Source organism: Hyaena hyaena, unplaced genomic scaffold (genome assembly GCF_003009895.1).
Source record: "Hyaena hyaena isolate Hyena2069 unplaced genomic scaffold, ASM300989v1 scaffold_83, whole genome shotgun sequence".
NCBI lineage: Eukaryota > Metazoa > Chordata > Mammalia > Carnivora > Hyaenidae > Hyaena > Hyaena hyaena.
Window position 1 is genome coordinate 196522 of NW_024080715.1, and position 16234 is coordinate 212755.

General features: G+C 38.5%; 1 protein-coding gene across 2 annotated transcripts in view; it reads left to right on the forward strand.

Annotated features, from left to right (window-relative positions):
- The first annotated feature begins 1948 nt into the window (after positions 1-1948).
- The window catches only part of CUNH5orf51 (chromosome unknown C5orf51 homolog), a 20143-nt gene continuing 5857 nt past the window's right edge, over positions 1949-16234 (forward strand). For both annotated transcript variants that reach the window (XM_039234166.1, XM_039234167.1), the window contains exons 1-5: positions 1949-2229; positions 5859-5965; positions 10924-11067; positions 13561-13692; positions 14803-14917. In XM_039234166.1, the coding sequence (XP_039090097.1) occupies positions 2130-2229; positions 5859-5965; positions 10924-11067; positions 13561-13692; positions 14803-14917 (598 nt within the window). In that variant the 5' untranslated portion in view covers positions 1949-2129. The remainder of the gene's footprint in view (positions 2230-5858; positions 5966-10923; positions 11068-13560; positions 13693-14802; positions 14918-16234) is intronic.

The following is a 16234-nucleotide window of genomic DNA, read 5'->3' on the forward strand; positions in this document are numbered from 1 at the left end:
GACCATCTTCTCCAGGTGCTTACTTTGGTATGATCTTGGACAAATCACAGAATCGTGTACTCTAGGGTTTGGAGCATTTAATAGACAAATTCTGTCCAGTTTCTTCATCTGGATATGAAGGGCTGTACTATGTGTTCTCTAATTCTTTCCAACTTTCTCTGAAGACATGCACACATGAGTATCAGTTGAGCAAATAATTCCCAGTTTCAACTGTGCTTCCTACTGAAAGTCCATGGTTGTTTAGGGAATTACTGGAATTGTAAATTTTATTTAAAATATACACTGAATAAAGTTGGTTTTTTTGAGGTGTCAAATGCTTATCAGAGCTTCAAAAATTTTTTTAAAGCTTATTTATTTTGAAAGAGAGAGTGCACACACATGCAAGCAGGAGAGGTGGAGAGAGAGGGAGAGAGAATCCCAAGCAGGCTCCACACTGTCATCATGGAGCTGAAAATGCGGCTTGAACTCAAACTCATGATCTGTGAGATCATGACGAGCCAAAATCAAGAGTTGGACACTTAACCAGCTGAGCCACCCAGGTGCCCCTGGAATTTTGATTCTTTAGCCCACATTGATCATATAATGCAAACTTCCTGGCCTTTTGCTTCCTAATTAGAAAGTAATATAATGACAAGATAACCTGGAATTTTGGTTTTACTAATAAACACCTTCTGAATACTTATTATGTGCCAGGCATTTTAGAAGGCACTGAGGAAACAAAATTAATAATTCCTGTTCATCCTCAATGTTTAGGGTGAATTGAAGGAGGAAGAAACCGTAGTTACAAAGGTCAGCTGGGAAGTCATTGTAGTCCATCATTTATAAATCACAATACACTATTTTCCTTTTTTTTAATGTTTCCTATTATAAAACTACATTTCATAAAAAGTAAGATAGGATGGAGATCATTCACTATGTGCTGTGTCAAACCGAAAACAAAACTCAAGTTTTGTTTGAGGAGGCAAGAATATAGGGAATGCAAACTAGAAATTAGACTTGTTGACTAAGACTTTGAAACTCCCATGAGAGGATGAACTTCCCACGCTATGAGCACTTTAAAGGGGGTTGAAGTGTATATCAATAGAATTTTTTTTTTTACAAATAGTTTATTGTCAAGTTGGTTTCCATATAACACCCAGTGCTCATCCCCACAAGTGCCCTCCTCCATGCACATCTCCCCCCCCCCACCCATCAGCCCTCAGTTTGTTCTCAGCATTCAAGAGTCTCTCATGGTTTGCCTCTCTCCCTCCCCCCCACTATTTCCCCCCTTCTTCTTCCCCTTGGTCCTCCGTTAAGTTCCTCCTAATCCTCCTATACGTGCAATACTATGGTACTTGTCCTTCAATGGAACTTTTAGTAAACGCAAAATTTTGCTACCACTGGACGTGAGATGGTTAAAGTATGTTAATACGGGCTAGCCAAAGCATATCAGAAATAAAACAAACCCGGTGCTAAAATTAAGATTTGGAAAAGCGACACTCCAACACGGAGACTAGGAACGCATACTAGCGTTTGGAGGTCCCCGCTCAGATGCACAATAACCTCTCCTCTCGAAAACTTAGATGTGCCACAAGGGGGCTGTCAGCCTTTCCATTTCTGACTAGGAATTTATAATCATTTGATTTTTAGGCAACGCCTTCACTACAAAAGCCAAAATCGGGAAGTCCTAATTCCAGACCTTGCTGTCTGCTCTGCAGACAGCAGCTGCAGCGGGGGCCAGAGACAAAAGAGCTAGGCCAGCCAGCCAACCACAACCAGCCAGTAGCTGCCACGCTCTCCTTCCAGCGACCCTCGCAGCAGAGAAAGCTGGCTTCCCATTGGACCAACCTGAGGGCGTGGGCCGCTCCCGATTGGTTTAGAGGAGGGGGCGGGAAATAGGCGTGTCCTGACGTCATGCCAGCCCCTAAAGTGTCCCTATTGCTCAGGATTGTGGGAGGGAGAGGAAGTAACCGGAGAGAAAAAAAGTAAACCGCAGCAACCTTTATGCGCCTGGGCCGGCCCCCTTCCAGAGTTGGGGTTCCCTCCCACCAACCCGGTGAGCTCCGCCCTCACGCCCCGCCCACGCGGGGAATCAGGTGACCTCGGGCCTGCGAAGTCACGTGGCTGGGGCGCGCCCGCCCGTTGTGGCCATGGCGGCCGCAGGTTCCAGTGTGGTGAGGCGAGTGGAAGAGCTCGGAGACGCGGCTCAGGCTCACATACAGCAGCTTAGCGAGGCCGCCGGCGAAGACGGTGAGTGAGCGGAGGAGAGGGGGCGGTCCGGCTGGCCGTACTTCATAGCTGGCCCTCGACCGCGGTACGGGCTGCAGGCTGCGGCCTGTGGGCGGTGTAGGTCCCAGGCCAGAATTATCGAAGGTTGCACTTGTGACTCTCGCTGCAGGGTCGATTGTCCACCTCCAGAAACTCACGTTGCCTTAAACCAAGGCATTTGCGTCTCTACACTGCGTTTTTCATAACTCATGAAAACCGCTTACATCTCCCGCAAATCAGTGCTGCTCGTCTTTTTGCCAATAGCGATTGGGAAAAGAGTAAAATCTGAATAAAAGTACGAAAGTTTAAATGAGTGGTTGAAGCTGACTGATAGTACGCAGATGAGTAATGATTGAGGTGCACTAAAGATAGCGAGGCATGTGTAACAGTTACACTTTTTAATTGCCGCCTTATAAATTTTAGTCTTCTGTTTTGGAGTCTAAATCCAGCTGTAAACAGTACAGAAGAGCTTTGCATTGGTGTAGTTTGTACGATTCTTTCTTGGACATCGCCTCAGTTCTCACAAGGGCTCTATTAGTGTTTGAACACTTGTTTGGAAAGATCTAAGCGTTTTCATTAGCAAAGACTGGCTTAGAGAATTACTGCGACTTTTATATCCAATTGCCTTGTTACATCTCAGCTCCCTATAGGTTCTACATTATTTGAGTTTTGAGTTTTGAGCATTTAGTAATACAGATAGGTTTTTAAATTCTTGTGGTCTGACTCATTGTCATCAGATTTATAGGAAAATACTGGTGGAACATTTTGCCGATGATTGATTGTTCATCAATTTATTGAATGGGTCCACAATGAAATGGCTCAAGTTCCAGTAAAGATTGTTTGCTTGATTGTCTCTTCTTAGGAATGTTTGCAAAACCCACAGACCACTGTGAAGTTGACTTCTTTCTTGGTTTGTGGTAAGTGAATCCCAGGATTCACATGAATAGTTAATGGACTGTAGTGCTATTACTTGGAAGTGTATCCAAGTTGCCTCTAAATAAGTGATCTCCACTCCATACCAGCTCCACTTAAACCAGACTAAAGAGATGAAAGAATGTTTTTTATTCACCTGTCACTGAACCCAAAAGCCACTCACAGTTTTCCATGGAAGAGTTCTTTAATCCAGACTAGAATAAGGAGTGGAAGTAAAAGTAAAGTGGTGGGGCATCTGGGTGTCTCAGCCAGTTAATCATCCAGCTTTGGCTCAGATCATGATCTCAAGGTTGGTGGGTTTGAGACATGCTTCTCCAAGGAGCTCAATTCAAACCCTGTCTCCCTCTCTCCCTGTCCCCTTCTCTGCTTGCTCTCTCTCAAAAATAAATAAACATTGAAAAAACTAAAAAGTGAAGTGATATATGTCCTTGTTGAGAGATTTTATTTAATTTTTTAATTTTTAAAGATTTTAGTTTTAAGTCATCTCTGTACCTAACATGGGGCTCAAACTTAACAACCCCAAAATCAAGAGTCATATGCTTCACCCACTAAACTAGCCAAGCACTCCTTTTTGGGAGACTTAAAAAAGTTTTGAAGATTTACTAAAACTAAAATAATCGTGATCTATATTACAAGCTATTAATCAGTATTAATAGCAAAATTTTCTTATTTTGTGAAGTTTTATTAAAACATGGTTGCAGACATTTGAACTGAACTTGGCATTCTTTTCCACACAACAAAAATATTCACTCAAAATGTGTCCTTTACTGTAACAGCTACGTATTTGTATTACATTATAGGAATTGATAGTTTTCTGTTTTCTACTTCAAATTAAATTGGATGCAACCAGACATTATCTAAGATTGCTCTCCTTTTTATTTCTGGTCAATTTTTGTTCTTTATTTTCGATTGTACAAGCACAGTATGTTTAGTATATAGAAGTATGCACTCGGGGACTTTTTTCAGGGGTTATGTGAGAGTCACTTGTCTTTGCCTTGCCGGTCATTACTTTGACTGAATGGTTCTAGTAATTGGGGCCCCTGGGTGGCTCAGTCGGTTAAACGTCCTACTTTGGCTCAGGTCATGATCTCATGGTTCGTGGGTTCAAGCCCCATGTCGGGCTCTATGCTGACTGCCAGCTCAGAGCCTGGATCCTGTTTCAGATTCTGTATCTCCCTCTCTCTCTGACCTTCTCCTGCTCACGCTGTCTCTCTCTCATAAATTAATAAAAAACATTTTAAAAAAATGAATGGTTCTAGCAAAAATATTGTATTTTATAAAAGTTTGCTACAATGTGAGCCATTATCCCTTTTCCCCTGTACTTAGGAATTCATGTGAAATACTCCTTCAGCAATGGCTTATTGAATTCAGTACAAGTCTTTACATTTAAAATAATCTTGCAAGTTAAGAAGAAAATACCAACTCAGTTTCTAAGGAAGCACACATATCGAGTGCCATGTACCATACAATTATCACTTCATAGTGGGATTTTTCTTTTTTTTTTTTTTTTCATAGGTTGTGGGATACTACTTTTGGGCTGGGAGATGGGAAGGCATTGCTAAAGAAGGAGCTTTCAAATCAGATGAATAGTGGACCTTAAATCAATCAGAATCTGGTTTAGATACAGGGTAGGCCTCACCTGGAAAAACTTCAGGTCATCGTATGGTTGCTAGCCACATAATGTAAATTGGTGTTGCTTTCCCTCCAACACTGAACAGCTAATCTATTTGTATAAGTGCTAAAGCTGGATCAGATGGGCCTGCAGTAAGGCGCTACGTTTTCTGTCTGTTGCATAGTGTTGGAATGGATATATATTTCTGAAGGGAAGCACAGAGGGGCAAATTCAGGGACTTTGAAGTCTTGATGGTAGGCATGTCTAAATTTGACCACATGAGATGCTAGAGAAGGATAGATAAATAGCATCTTAATGTGAACACTTGGTAGTTTAGGGAGGAAAAAAATCCCCAAGAAAAGGTGAAACCATGGAAGTAAAAGGAATATGATATTCGAGACAGGGAAATTATACAATGTAGAGGGGAGGTAGGGTGAATTTTTTTAGAGGGCATATTAGAATAAATCGTTTTTATAGAATTAGGTAATTTGTTCTTTCTAGGCTTTTAATGGAATAAAATATGCAGATGGATCATGTAATTATTTTAGATTATGTAATATTAATTATAATGGCTATTTATATACATAAATACATAAGCAGGATAAAGCTATAATTGCTCAGATCTTACATTTTATGGCACTTTTGATTTAATCAGTTATGTTCTTTGTACGAAATACATTTATGAAATTTAAGTTTTCGGTGGAAGCCCTTTTTGTAGATTTATGTATATTGTTTGCATTATTTGAATGTAAGTTTTACATTTATTATTTAAGTATGTTGAGTATGTCAGCATCATAAAAGCAGCATTATGAAATGAAAATACAAACTGCATTTAAGAAATGGCAACTGAACCTAGAGAAGTTCAGTCTAGCTATTCAAAATAAATTACTGTGATGAATTTAAGTAGGATTAGACAATTATGATATACTTCATATTTTACAAAAGATATTACTACCATTTTGTGGCTTCATGCTGTAACATAATATCATTTCAGATACACCTTTTTTTTTGTTTGTTTAAAACATACCTTGACAGTATATGAAATTCATCTCTTTATCTCTTACAGATCACTTTTTAATTCGGGCCTCTGCAGCTCTAGAAAAATTGAAACTTCTGTGTGGAGAAGACAAAGAATGTTCAAATCCATCAAATCTTCTAGAACTTTACACACAGGTACTGAAACAGATGTGGTTTCTGAGATGATATGGGGACAGATTGCTTAAATAAGACGATTGACTCCAAAGTTTAGGTGTAGTGAAACCAATTTATTTAAAGTGTTTGATTTTTGGGGCACCTGGCTGGCTTAGTTCGTAGAGCATGCGACTCCTCATCTTGAGGTTGTAAGTTTGAGCCCCACATTGGGTACACAGATTACTTAAAAATTAAGTCTTAAAAAAAAATGAAGTGTTAGGGTACCTGGGTAGCTCAGTTGGTTAAGCATCCACCTCTTGGTTTTGGCTCAGATCACAATCTCACATTTGGTGGGATCGAGCTGCACACGGGGCTCTGTGCTGACAGTGGGGAGCCTGCTTCAGGCTCTTTATCTGTCTCACTACCACTTGCATGCTTATGCTTGCTTGCTCTCACTCTCTCTCAAAATTAAGTAAATAAACTTAAAAAAAATAAAGTGTTTAATTTTGGTCAAAAAACCCCTGTATGTGTAAAACATGTAGACTTGAAACTTTGAGGCAGTATACAAAGAAGTAAGATTTGTTATTTAATATATTGTTAAAGAAAACAAATCTTGCAGATAGCAGATTTGCTTCCCTTTATATTTCATTAAGCAAAACACTAGTACATGCAATTTCCAAGCTTTTGAAAGTTATTCGGAGGGAATAAAGGTCTCTGTAAGGTCCCTGATAACTTTTTCCCCTGAAATTCATTTTTTTTTTTTTTTTGGATTCTCCATATCACTCTCCTGCTATTTTATGCATCTCTGTAAGATTTTTCTGTATCCCAGTCTCCCCCCCAACCCCAATTTTTTAACTTTCCTTTCAAATTCAGGTCTCTGTATGGAGACCTATTTGGTTGGTTTTCTCAAACCCTGCTGAGGCAAGCTGACATTAAGAAACATAATTTCATTATAGTAATTAACGTTCTTATAGCACTTTACAGTTGACAGAGTGCTTTATATGCTTTAGTTGATAATGAAGATGAAGTGGTTATGAAGAGTAAAGATAGTTAAGCTTTCAAAGTACACATGTCTAGCACTTAGGGGCCTAGTGCTCTACTTTTTATCAGGAGGTACATAAAGCTGGTTTCTGCCTTCAGATATCATTGTTAAATGAACCTATAACAGCTACTCATAAAACCCAAAGTGCTGCTGTTATTTGGCAGAGCTTTGCCTGGCTTTCTTTCCCTTTGGAAGCCTGCCTGCTTGTATCATTTCTTTCAATGAGAGAGTTCTAAACATTTTTTTTCTTTGCAAATTTTTATTTAAATTCTAGTTACTTTGCCTACAGTGTAATACTGGTTTCAGGAGAATTCAAGGATTCATCACTTACAACACCCAGTGCTCGTCATAACAAGTTCTAATAACAAGATTTCTAATCTTCATTGTTTTTGGTCTTTTTTCCCCACTCAGAGAGTCCCTTTTAATATTTCTTGCAGGACTGGCTTAGTGGTCACAAACTCCTTTAGTTTTGTTTTTTGTTTTTTGTTTTTTGTCTGGAAAACTCTTTATCTCTCCTATCATTATGAACAAAAGCCATGTTGGATAAAGTGTTCTTAGCTGCATATTTTCCAATTCAGGACCTTGAATATATCCTTCCATTGCCTTCAGTTTAAACCTGATTTGTCTTACCTTGCAGGTTAAGGTCTTTTCTTTCTTGCTGCTTTCAGGATTCTTTCCTTGTCTGTGTATTTTGTGAATTTGACTGTGATGTGTCTGAGTGATGACTGGCTTTTATTGAATTTAATGGGAGTTCTCTGTGTTTCTTAGATTTTGATGTCTGTCCCTTCCCAAATTTAGAGAAGTTTTCAGCCATAATTTGCTAAAATAAACCATCTGCCCCTTTTTCTTTCTTTCTTTCTTTCTTTCTTTCTTTCTTTCTTTCTTTCTTTCTTTCTTCTAATTTTTTTTTATCATTTATTTTTGAGAGAGAGAGAGCACAAGCAAGGAAGGGGCAGAGAGAAAGGGTCACATAGAATCTGAACCAGGCTCCGCTCTGAGCTGTTAGCACAGAGCTCAATGCAGGGCTCAAACCCATGAACCAGATCATGACCTGAACTGAAGTCGGATGCTTAACCAACTGAGCTACCCAGTCACCTCTGCCCCTTTTTCTTTCTTTTCATCTTCTGGGACTCGTATGATATGAGTGTTATTATGTTTTAAGAAATTGCTGAATTCTCTAAGTCTGACTTTGTGATTTAATACTGTTTATTCTCAGCTTCATTATTTTTCATGATTTTATCTTCTCTATTACTGATTCCTTCCTCTGCTTTGTTCATCTTCATTATACCATCCAATCAGGTTTGCATCTCATTTATAGGGTTTTTAATTTTGGCCTGACTAGATTTTAATTCTTCTATCTCTGCAGTAAAGTATTCTCTAATGTTTTCTGTGCTTTTTTCAAGCGTACCTAGGATCTTTATAATTTTATTTTATTATTTATTTATTTATTATTCTTAAATGTTTATTTTTGAGAGAGAGAGACAGAGTGTGAGTGGACGAGGTATAGAGAGGGAGAATCCAAAGCAGGCTCCAGGCTCCGAGCTGTTAGCACAGAGCCCGAAGCAGTGCTCGAACTCACAAGCTATGAGATCATGACCTGAGCCGAAGTCAGATGCTTACCAGACAGAGCCACCTAGGCATCCCTATACTTGTTGTTTTAAACTCTAGTTCAGACATGTTACTTATATCTGTATTGATTACATCCCTGGCCATTACTTCTACTTCCTCTTCTTTTCTTGGGGGTGAATTCCTCTGTCATGTCATTTTGTCCATAAAAAAAAAAAATAAAGCTAGATTCTATGTGTTTTGGTCTGCTTGCTAAACAAAGCTAGACCCAAAAAACATATACATACATATATACATACATACATACATATATATATATATTTGACATTTATTTTTATATTTATACATTTATGTGTGTATATGTATATATAAGTAAAATGAAAAGTTTAAAAAACTTTAATTAAAAAAATGATAAATAGGAAGCTAGCACTAAAGCTTGACAGCAGTCTATGATCAGTAGATTTGGTGCATCTGAGGGATTTGTGCTTGTCTTCTGGGGGAAGGGTTTGTTGCACTGGTTCTCAGGTCTACTTGCCCTTGTAGAGATGCACATGCAAGGCACAGGGAGGGCCGTGCTTATTGTTAGCACCCTGGTCTTCACTTGGTGGTGCTATTTGGCTCACTGAGGTTGCTCAGTGCTGATGGTGTCGGGGAGGGAGTTGCATAATGGCTTTGCCTGGCTCTCATCCCCAGAGCAGAGAGCTTGTGCCTGCTACTTTTCATGTAGGCCTCACAGAAGAGAGACAGTCACTTCTCTTGTGTCCCTGGCTTTCATCAGATCTCTGTCTTCATGATGTCTGGTTTTATCTGTTTTATCTCAGGTATATTGCTGGGTTTCTAAACTCCAGATTTTAGGGACTTGTGCAGCAGGGCCTGTGCTGATCCTCTGGGGCAGGATCTCGCCATGCTGTTGCCACTTGCCAAGTGTCCCAGGAAAGTGGTTGCAGTGGTTCGGAGTTCACGGCAAAGTGGAGCAGAAAACTGACACCAACACTCGCTGTCCTCAGCCAGTGTCCCTGCTCCTTTGCCTGGGAATAGTGCAGCATGTTAGCACCACCCTTTCTTCTGTCTCCTAGGAGGCTTTGGTACCACTCCCAGATGTACTCCAAGCAGGGGCACTATTTCTCCCCCAGCAGTCCCTAGGGAATCCTCAGGCCACGCTGTCAACTGCTGGTCTCCACTCTCCTTCCCCACCAGAGTACTGCTACGTCAGGCACAGCCTTGGCCGTGGTGGACTTCTAAAACTTGACATTTTGTGCTTCACTCCTTATAGTATTTTGAAGTAGTCTCTGTTAGCAGGGCTCCCTCTCCTCTGGAGCACCCTCAGTTCTTATATCCCCCAAATCAACTCTCTCAAATCAACTCACTGTAGATCCTACCTTCCACAATTTCACTTGTAGTTTTATTCTTTCAGTCAATCGATTTCTTGGGTGTTTAGAATGACTTGATATTTATCTAGCTCTTTTATAGGGAAGAGGCAAGCTTCCCCCATTCCTCCATCTTAATTAACTTCCACCCTTCAAACACTTGAATTTATTTCTGAAGATAAGATGAAAGACTTAGAGATATAGATTTAAATTACCCAGGCCCCCTTGGGCCCTAATTATGGTTCTGAATCAACAAGTAACTACCTGTGGGATGATTTGCCCTTCCTGACTTAGTCCTTCAACACAAGAGCACTTAGCACGTAAGTAGCCCTGGATGCTAATTATTGTTCTGTGTGTTTTACATATGTTCATTCATTTTATCCTCAAAGCAAGAAACTTTGAAAAACAGTTTCTTTATTTTATCAATAAAATTGACTGTCTTTGGTTAGTTGGGTGATTAGTGGTTAAACTCAGTTTCCTTAGTCTTAGTTCAGTAAATTAAAAAAAAGGGAAAGGCTTGGCAGTTCTAAGGCACTTGAACAGAGCATCTTGTATTTAGGAATGGGGATTTAGTATTTAAGTTGCATAATGTTAGTTATATGCTGCCTTTATTGGGTGACAGAATACATATTCCCAAATGCTGGCTCTACATTTGAAGAAACAAATAAATCATTGGAAGATTCAATATATAAAACTAGAGATAGTGATCTTAAATTGATATAGCAGATATTCAGAAAATGTTCAGGAAGTATGTATGTGTAAATTGCAAAGAACAATAATTATATTTTTCAAAATTAATATATATGATTAGCTTAAAGTCTTATTTTTTGAGAGAAGCAAGATTATCCTTAATTCAGTATTTTAGCAAAATACCTTGAGGTTTCCTATGAAGCTGTCAGAGATTATGTGTACAGCTAGACATTTTTCCCACTTTTCAAATTTAATTGTCTAATAAAGCATAAAGTTAAAATGTAAGTTATTCACATTTCAATCATTTAGGGATACTTTTATTTGTTTTACTGCAGGCCATTTTGGACATGACGTATTTTGAGGAGAACAAACTAGTAGATGAAGATTTTCCTGAGGACTCTTCACAGAAAGTAAAAGAGCTGATCAGTTTTCTTTCAGAACCAGAAATTTTAATTAAAGAAAATAATATGCATCCAAAAGTAAGTTTTGTACTCATATGCATTATGGTGGAATGCTGTACTGCTCTTTAGAGTCTGTAATTTTTTCTTCTGGAATGTGTCTTTGTTTCTGTTTAAAATGAAGATTGAAGGAGGGAATGTATGAGAGTTTAACACTTCAGACCAACATCACAACTAAAGTATCACATACATGTTTCAGGATATTTGCATGATGGAGTTGTATTGGAATTACTGGCTCTGATCATTTTCTAAACACAGATATATGCTGTTTCTGCCCCCTTTACTTTTGCAGATGCTGTTTTCTTGAAGGTCCCTAGTGATCTAATTACCACATCTCTTGTCCTTTTTACAGTCCATTTCCTCCTGGGCATTTGCTGCCTGCCTTCCCATTGATCACCCCATCCCTCTGAGGCCCTCCGAGCCTTGCTCTTGCTCTTCCCCAAACGTCTCCCCTTTCTCCCATCCTGGAAAGATATACCCTCACCAAGGATGTCTTCTTAGTCTTCTGACCATTTCTGTTCTGTCTGCTTGACAGCCTGTTCACATGCTTTTTACTATCATCTCTGTTTAGATGATTCCGAGATTTTTGTCTAGCCTTGGCTATTCTTCCAAGCAAATAATTTATTATCTTTAATTGGCTGCTGACTCTCTTTACCTAGATTTTTATTTTTATGTATTTATTTATTTTGCTCTATGTGTTTATCAGGGGATGCTAACTGTGGGAACAAATAATCCCAAGTTTTAAATGATACAGCATAGTAAACGTTTGATATATTAAAACTTTATATTCATATTTTTTCATTATTTTATTCTAACAGTAATACAAGTGTCGTCTTGTTTCAAGTAACAGATTTCTAAAAAGTTATTCTTTTTTAACACTTATTTTTTATTGAAGTGATGTTGACATACAGTGTTGCATTAGTTTCAGGTGTAGGGTATAGTGATTCAACAACTGTGTGTGTTACACTACGTTCATAAGTGTAGCTGCTTCTTGGAAGGCAATTACAATACCATTGTACCCATTTTCCCTGTGATTTAACTCATTCCATAACTGGAAGCCTGTATATCCCACTCTTTCTCCACCTGTTTGGCCCATTCCTCTGGCAACCATCGGTTTGTTCTCTGTATTCATGAGCCTGATTCTGCTTTTTGTTTATCCATTTGTTTTGTTTTTTAGGTTTCACATGTAAGATAAATCACATGGTATTTGTCTTTGTCTGATTTATTTCACCTAGCATGATACCATGTAGGTCTTTTCATGTGCTCACAAATGGCAAGATCTCATTCCTTTTTATGGCTAAATGATAACCCTTTGTACTTATCTACCACATCTTTTTTATCCATTTATCTATTAACAGACATTTGTGTTGTTTCCATGCCTTGGCTATTATAAGTAATGCTACAGTAAACATAGGGATGCATATATCTTTTCAAATTAGTCTTTTTGTTTTGGGTAAATACCTAGTAGTGGAATTACTTGATCATACAGTAGTTCTATTTTTCATTGGTGGGGAACATTCATACTGTTTCCTCAGTGGCTGCACCAATTTACACCAGCTGTGTACAAGGGTTCCTTTTTCTCCACACCCTTACCAACACTTCTTATTTTCTTGTCTTTTTGATTCTAGCCATTCTGACAGGTGCAAGGTGATATCTCACTGTGGCTTCTATTTGCATTTCCCCGATGATTAGTGATGTTGAGCTTCTTTTCATGTGTCTGTTGGCCATCTCTATATATCTTCATTTGAAAAATGTCTGTTCACTTCCTCTGTTCACTTTTTGATTGGATTATTTGGGTTTTTTTGATGTTAAGCTATACAGATTCTTTATATGTTTTGGATATTAACCCCTTCTCAGGTATATTATCTTAGCATTTGCAAACATCTTCTGCCATTCAGTAGGTTGCATTTTCATTTGTTGATGGTTTCCTTTGCTATGCAGAAGCTTTTTATTTTGGTGTAGTCACAGTAGTTTATTGCTTTTGTTTCTTTTGCCTCAGGAGAAATACCTAGAAAAATGTTGCTAAGGCCAATATCAAAGAAATTACTGCCTGATGTTTTCTTCTAGGACTTTTGTGGTTTCAAGTCTTACGTTTAGATTTTTATTCTATTTTGAGTTTATTTTTGTGTATGGTGTAAGAAAGTAATCCAGTTTCATTCTTTTGCATATGGCTGTCCAATTTTCCCAGCATGATTTATTGAATGAAAATTTATCTTTTTAATCAGATTATGGAATACTTGTACTTCAGATATATTAGAATTGGCTACTAAAATACTTAAACATAATTTTCTAGAAAATTATAAATTGGAGTAGTTATTCTAATATTCACATAACAGTAGATTTCTAACCTTCTAATTGATTCAAACCAAGTAAGGCATTCATGAATAAGTAGCCAAGTAGAGGGCCAATTTTGTGAAATGAAACTGTTTTGAATTGCTCAGTATTTTGAAATTTAATTTTGATTTTTACAGATGTGAGGTTTCTTTTTTTAGCTAAGTCTTTATTGTGTTTCAGCCCTCCGATTTGCTTGGGGACGAACTCCTGGAATGTCTCTCTTGGAGAAGAGGCGCTCTACTCTATATGTACTGTCATTCTCTGACCAAAAGGAGAGAGTGGCTCACGAGAAAATCCAGTTTGCTTAAAAAGGTGAAAAGGTGTTCCTTATACATTTTAGATTGTTGACATTTATAGGTTTCAAAAAGCTGTCATTGGTGTAGTAAAGAAAGTAGTAGATTCAAAGGGTCTGGGTTTGCACTCCAGGTCTTCTGCTTACAAGCTATGTCTTCTTAAACATATGTCTTCACATTCTTGTGAAGATTAAATAAGATAGCATGTGAAAGCCTTTGTAAACTAGGCTTTTTTTTATGTTTGGGATTTTTATTTTTTTATTTTTTTAATGTCTTATTTATTTCTGAGAGAGGGAGAGAGACAGCGTGAGCAGGAGAGGGTCAGAGAGAGAGGAAGATACAGAATCCGAAACAGGCTCCAGGCTCTGAGCTGGCTGTCAGCACAGAGCCCCACGCGGGGCTTGAACCCACGAACTGTGAGATTATGACTTGAGCCGAAGTCGGCCACTTAACTGACTGAGCCACCCAGGCGCCCCAGGATTTTTATTTTTTAAAATACAAGATAGACCATCTGTATTAATTTCTAAGCATATTTTTGGCCTGAAGAAGACAAACTTGGCTGTGATCCTCTTTGTCAGCAGATCACTCATAAAGAACCCCCATGACCCTGCTATATAACCCTGTAGTCCTCTGATTCATCTTGATTCTTCTGACTGAATCCATCAATCCAAAGAACCTATCTTACGTTGTTTCACTAAGAATTCAAACTTGAGTTGGTTGTATACATAATTTATGTGGGCTTAGAAATGAGAGGTTACACTTGATACAAAATTTTGATCATAGTATTTCACAGGTTTTAATAAACTGTTATTGAGCAATTATTATCTTTATCTTTTTCTTCCTCTGTTAACATCTTTGACAAATAGATTACTGAATCATGTGTTCTTGGTTACTTATTTCTTTTTTATCTCCCATACTCTTTTGCTAATTGGAGCATTTGGAAGGTTATATTTATAAAAGTTTTGGGGTTGCGTGGGTCCTTCTACCATTGTGATATAATAACCATAAGATATGTCTACAAACTAGTCAGTTTCCTCTTAAGTAAAGAATGGGGGGGGGGAGTTAACAATTGAAGTTTCTACAGCTCTTCATATAATACTTATAATTCTTTGGCCTGATTTTCATTTAGTACCTTATTGATGGAATCAGTTACTTGCTACAGATGCTAAATTACCGGTGTCCTATCCAGTTAAACGAAGGAGTTTCTTTCCAAGACTTAGACACAGCTCAATTATTGAGTGAAGGTAATGTGATCTCTTTTTGCAGTTTCCTGTTTTAAAGTTTGTTTTTTCTTTTTAATTTTTAAGTTTATTAGACTTTACTCTGATTTATATAAATTTAAGGTACATTATCCACCAAAAAATAATAAAAAGGCTTTTAAATATTTTCTCATGTAAAAAAGAAAAAAATTGCTATTCTCTTTGTAGTAACTTTGAAAGAATTATATATCATGTTGTGTTTATTTATTTTGTATCCCCAGTTAGGCATTAGATTCAGCTACTTGAAACAGAGACTGGAAGTAACTTTTTTTTTTTAAAGTTTATTTATTTTGAGAGAGAGAAAGAGAGAGCCATGCACACAAGCTGAGGAGCCATGCACACAGAGAGAAAGGGAGAGAGAGAGAATCCCAAGCAGGCCCTGCACTGTCAGTGAAGACCCCGACTCGGGCTTCCAACTCATGAACCTTGAGATCATGACCTGAGCCTAAGTCAGGAGTTGGATGCTTAACCAACTGAGCCATCCAGGTGCCCCTGGAATTAACTTATAAAGAAGTAGAAATTTACTGCTTTTTCACATAAAAATGGTCTTGAGGGGCACCTGGGTGGCTCAGTCGGTTGAGCGTCTGACTTCCTCTCAGGCCATGATCTTGTGGTTCATGGATTCAAGCCCCATATCGGGCTCTGTACTGACAGCTCAGCTAAGAGCCTGGAGCCTGCTTTAGATTCTCTCTAACTCTCTCTCTCTCTCTCTCTCTGCTTTCCCCCATTTGCGCTCTCAAAATAAATAAACATTAAAAAGAAACAAAACAGAAACCGTCTTAAGCTGGTAATGGTGGTTCCTATCAGGCTTCTTTTTCCTCCATCATCTTCAGAAGTGCAGCCTTATAGCTTCAGAGGGAGGCATTTATACAGAATACATGTACATAGTACTTCCCAGACGTGTGCAACACGCACCTCTGTTGCATATTGTATTCTCAATGTCTCAGCGTGCTCCTGCAGGTCTTTTCATCTCACCTATGCTTCAGTCTGTAGGAATGGCAAAAGGATGTTTCTTTTAGCCAAGACTGCTCCTTTGGAGTAACCTTCTTAGAAGTTTTTGACACTTAAAACTTCCACGTACATTTCACTGGCAATAACTTAATCACATGGCTTCATACAGGCACAAGGGAACCCGGGATTTACAGTATAGCCCTTCATCCGATAGACTGCCATCCCAAATAAAGTTGTCTCTTAACTAAGAAAGAAGGGAAGAGGGGCGCCTGGGTGGCTTAGTCGGTTAAGCGTCCGACTTTCGCTTAGGTCATGATCTCGCGGTTCGTGGGTTCGAGCCCCGCGTCGGGC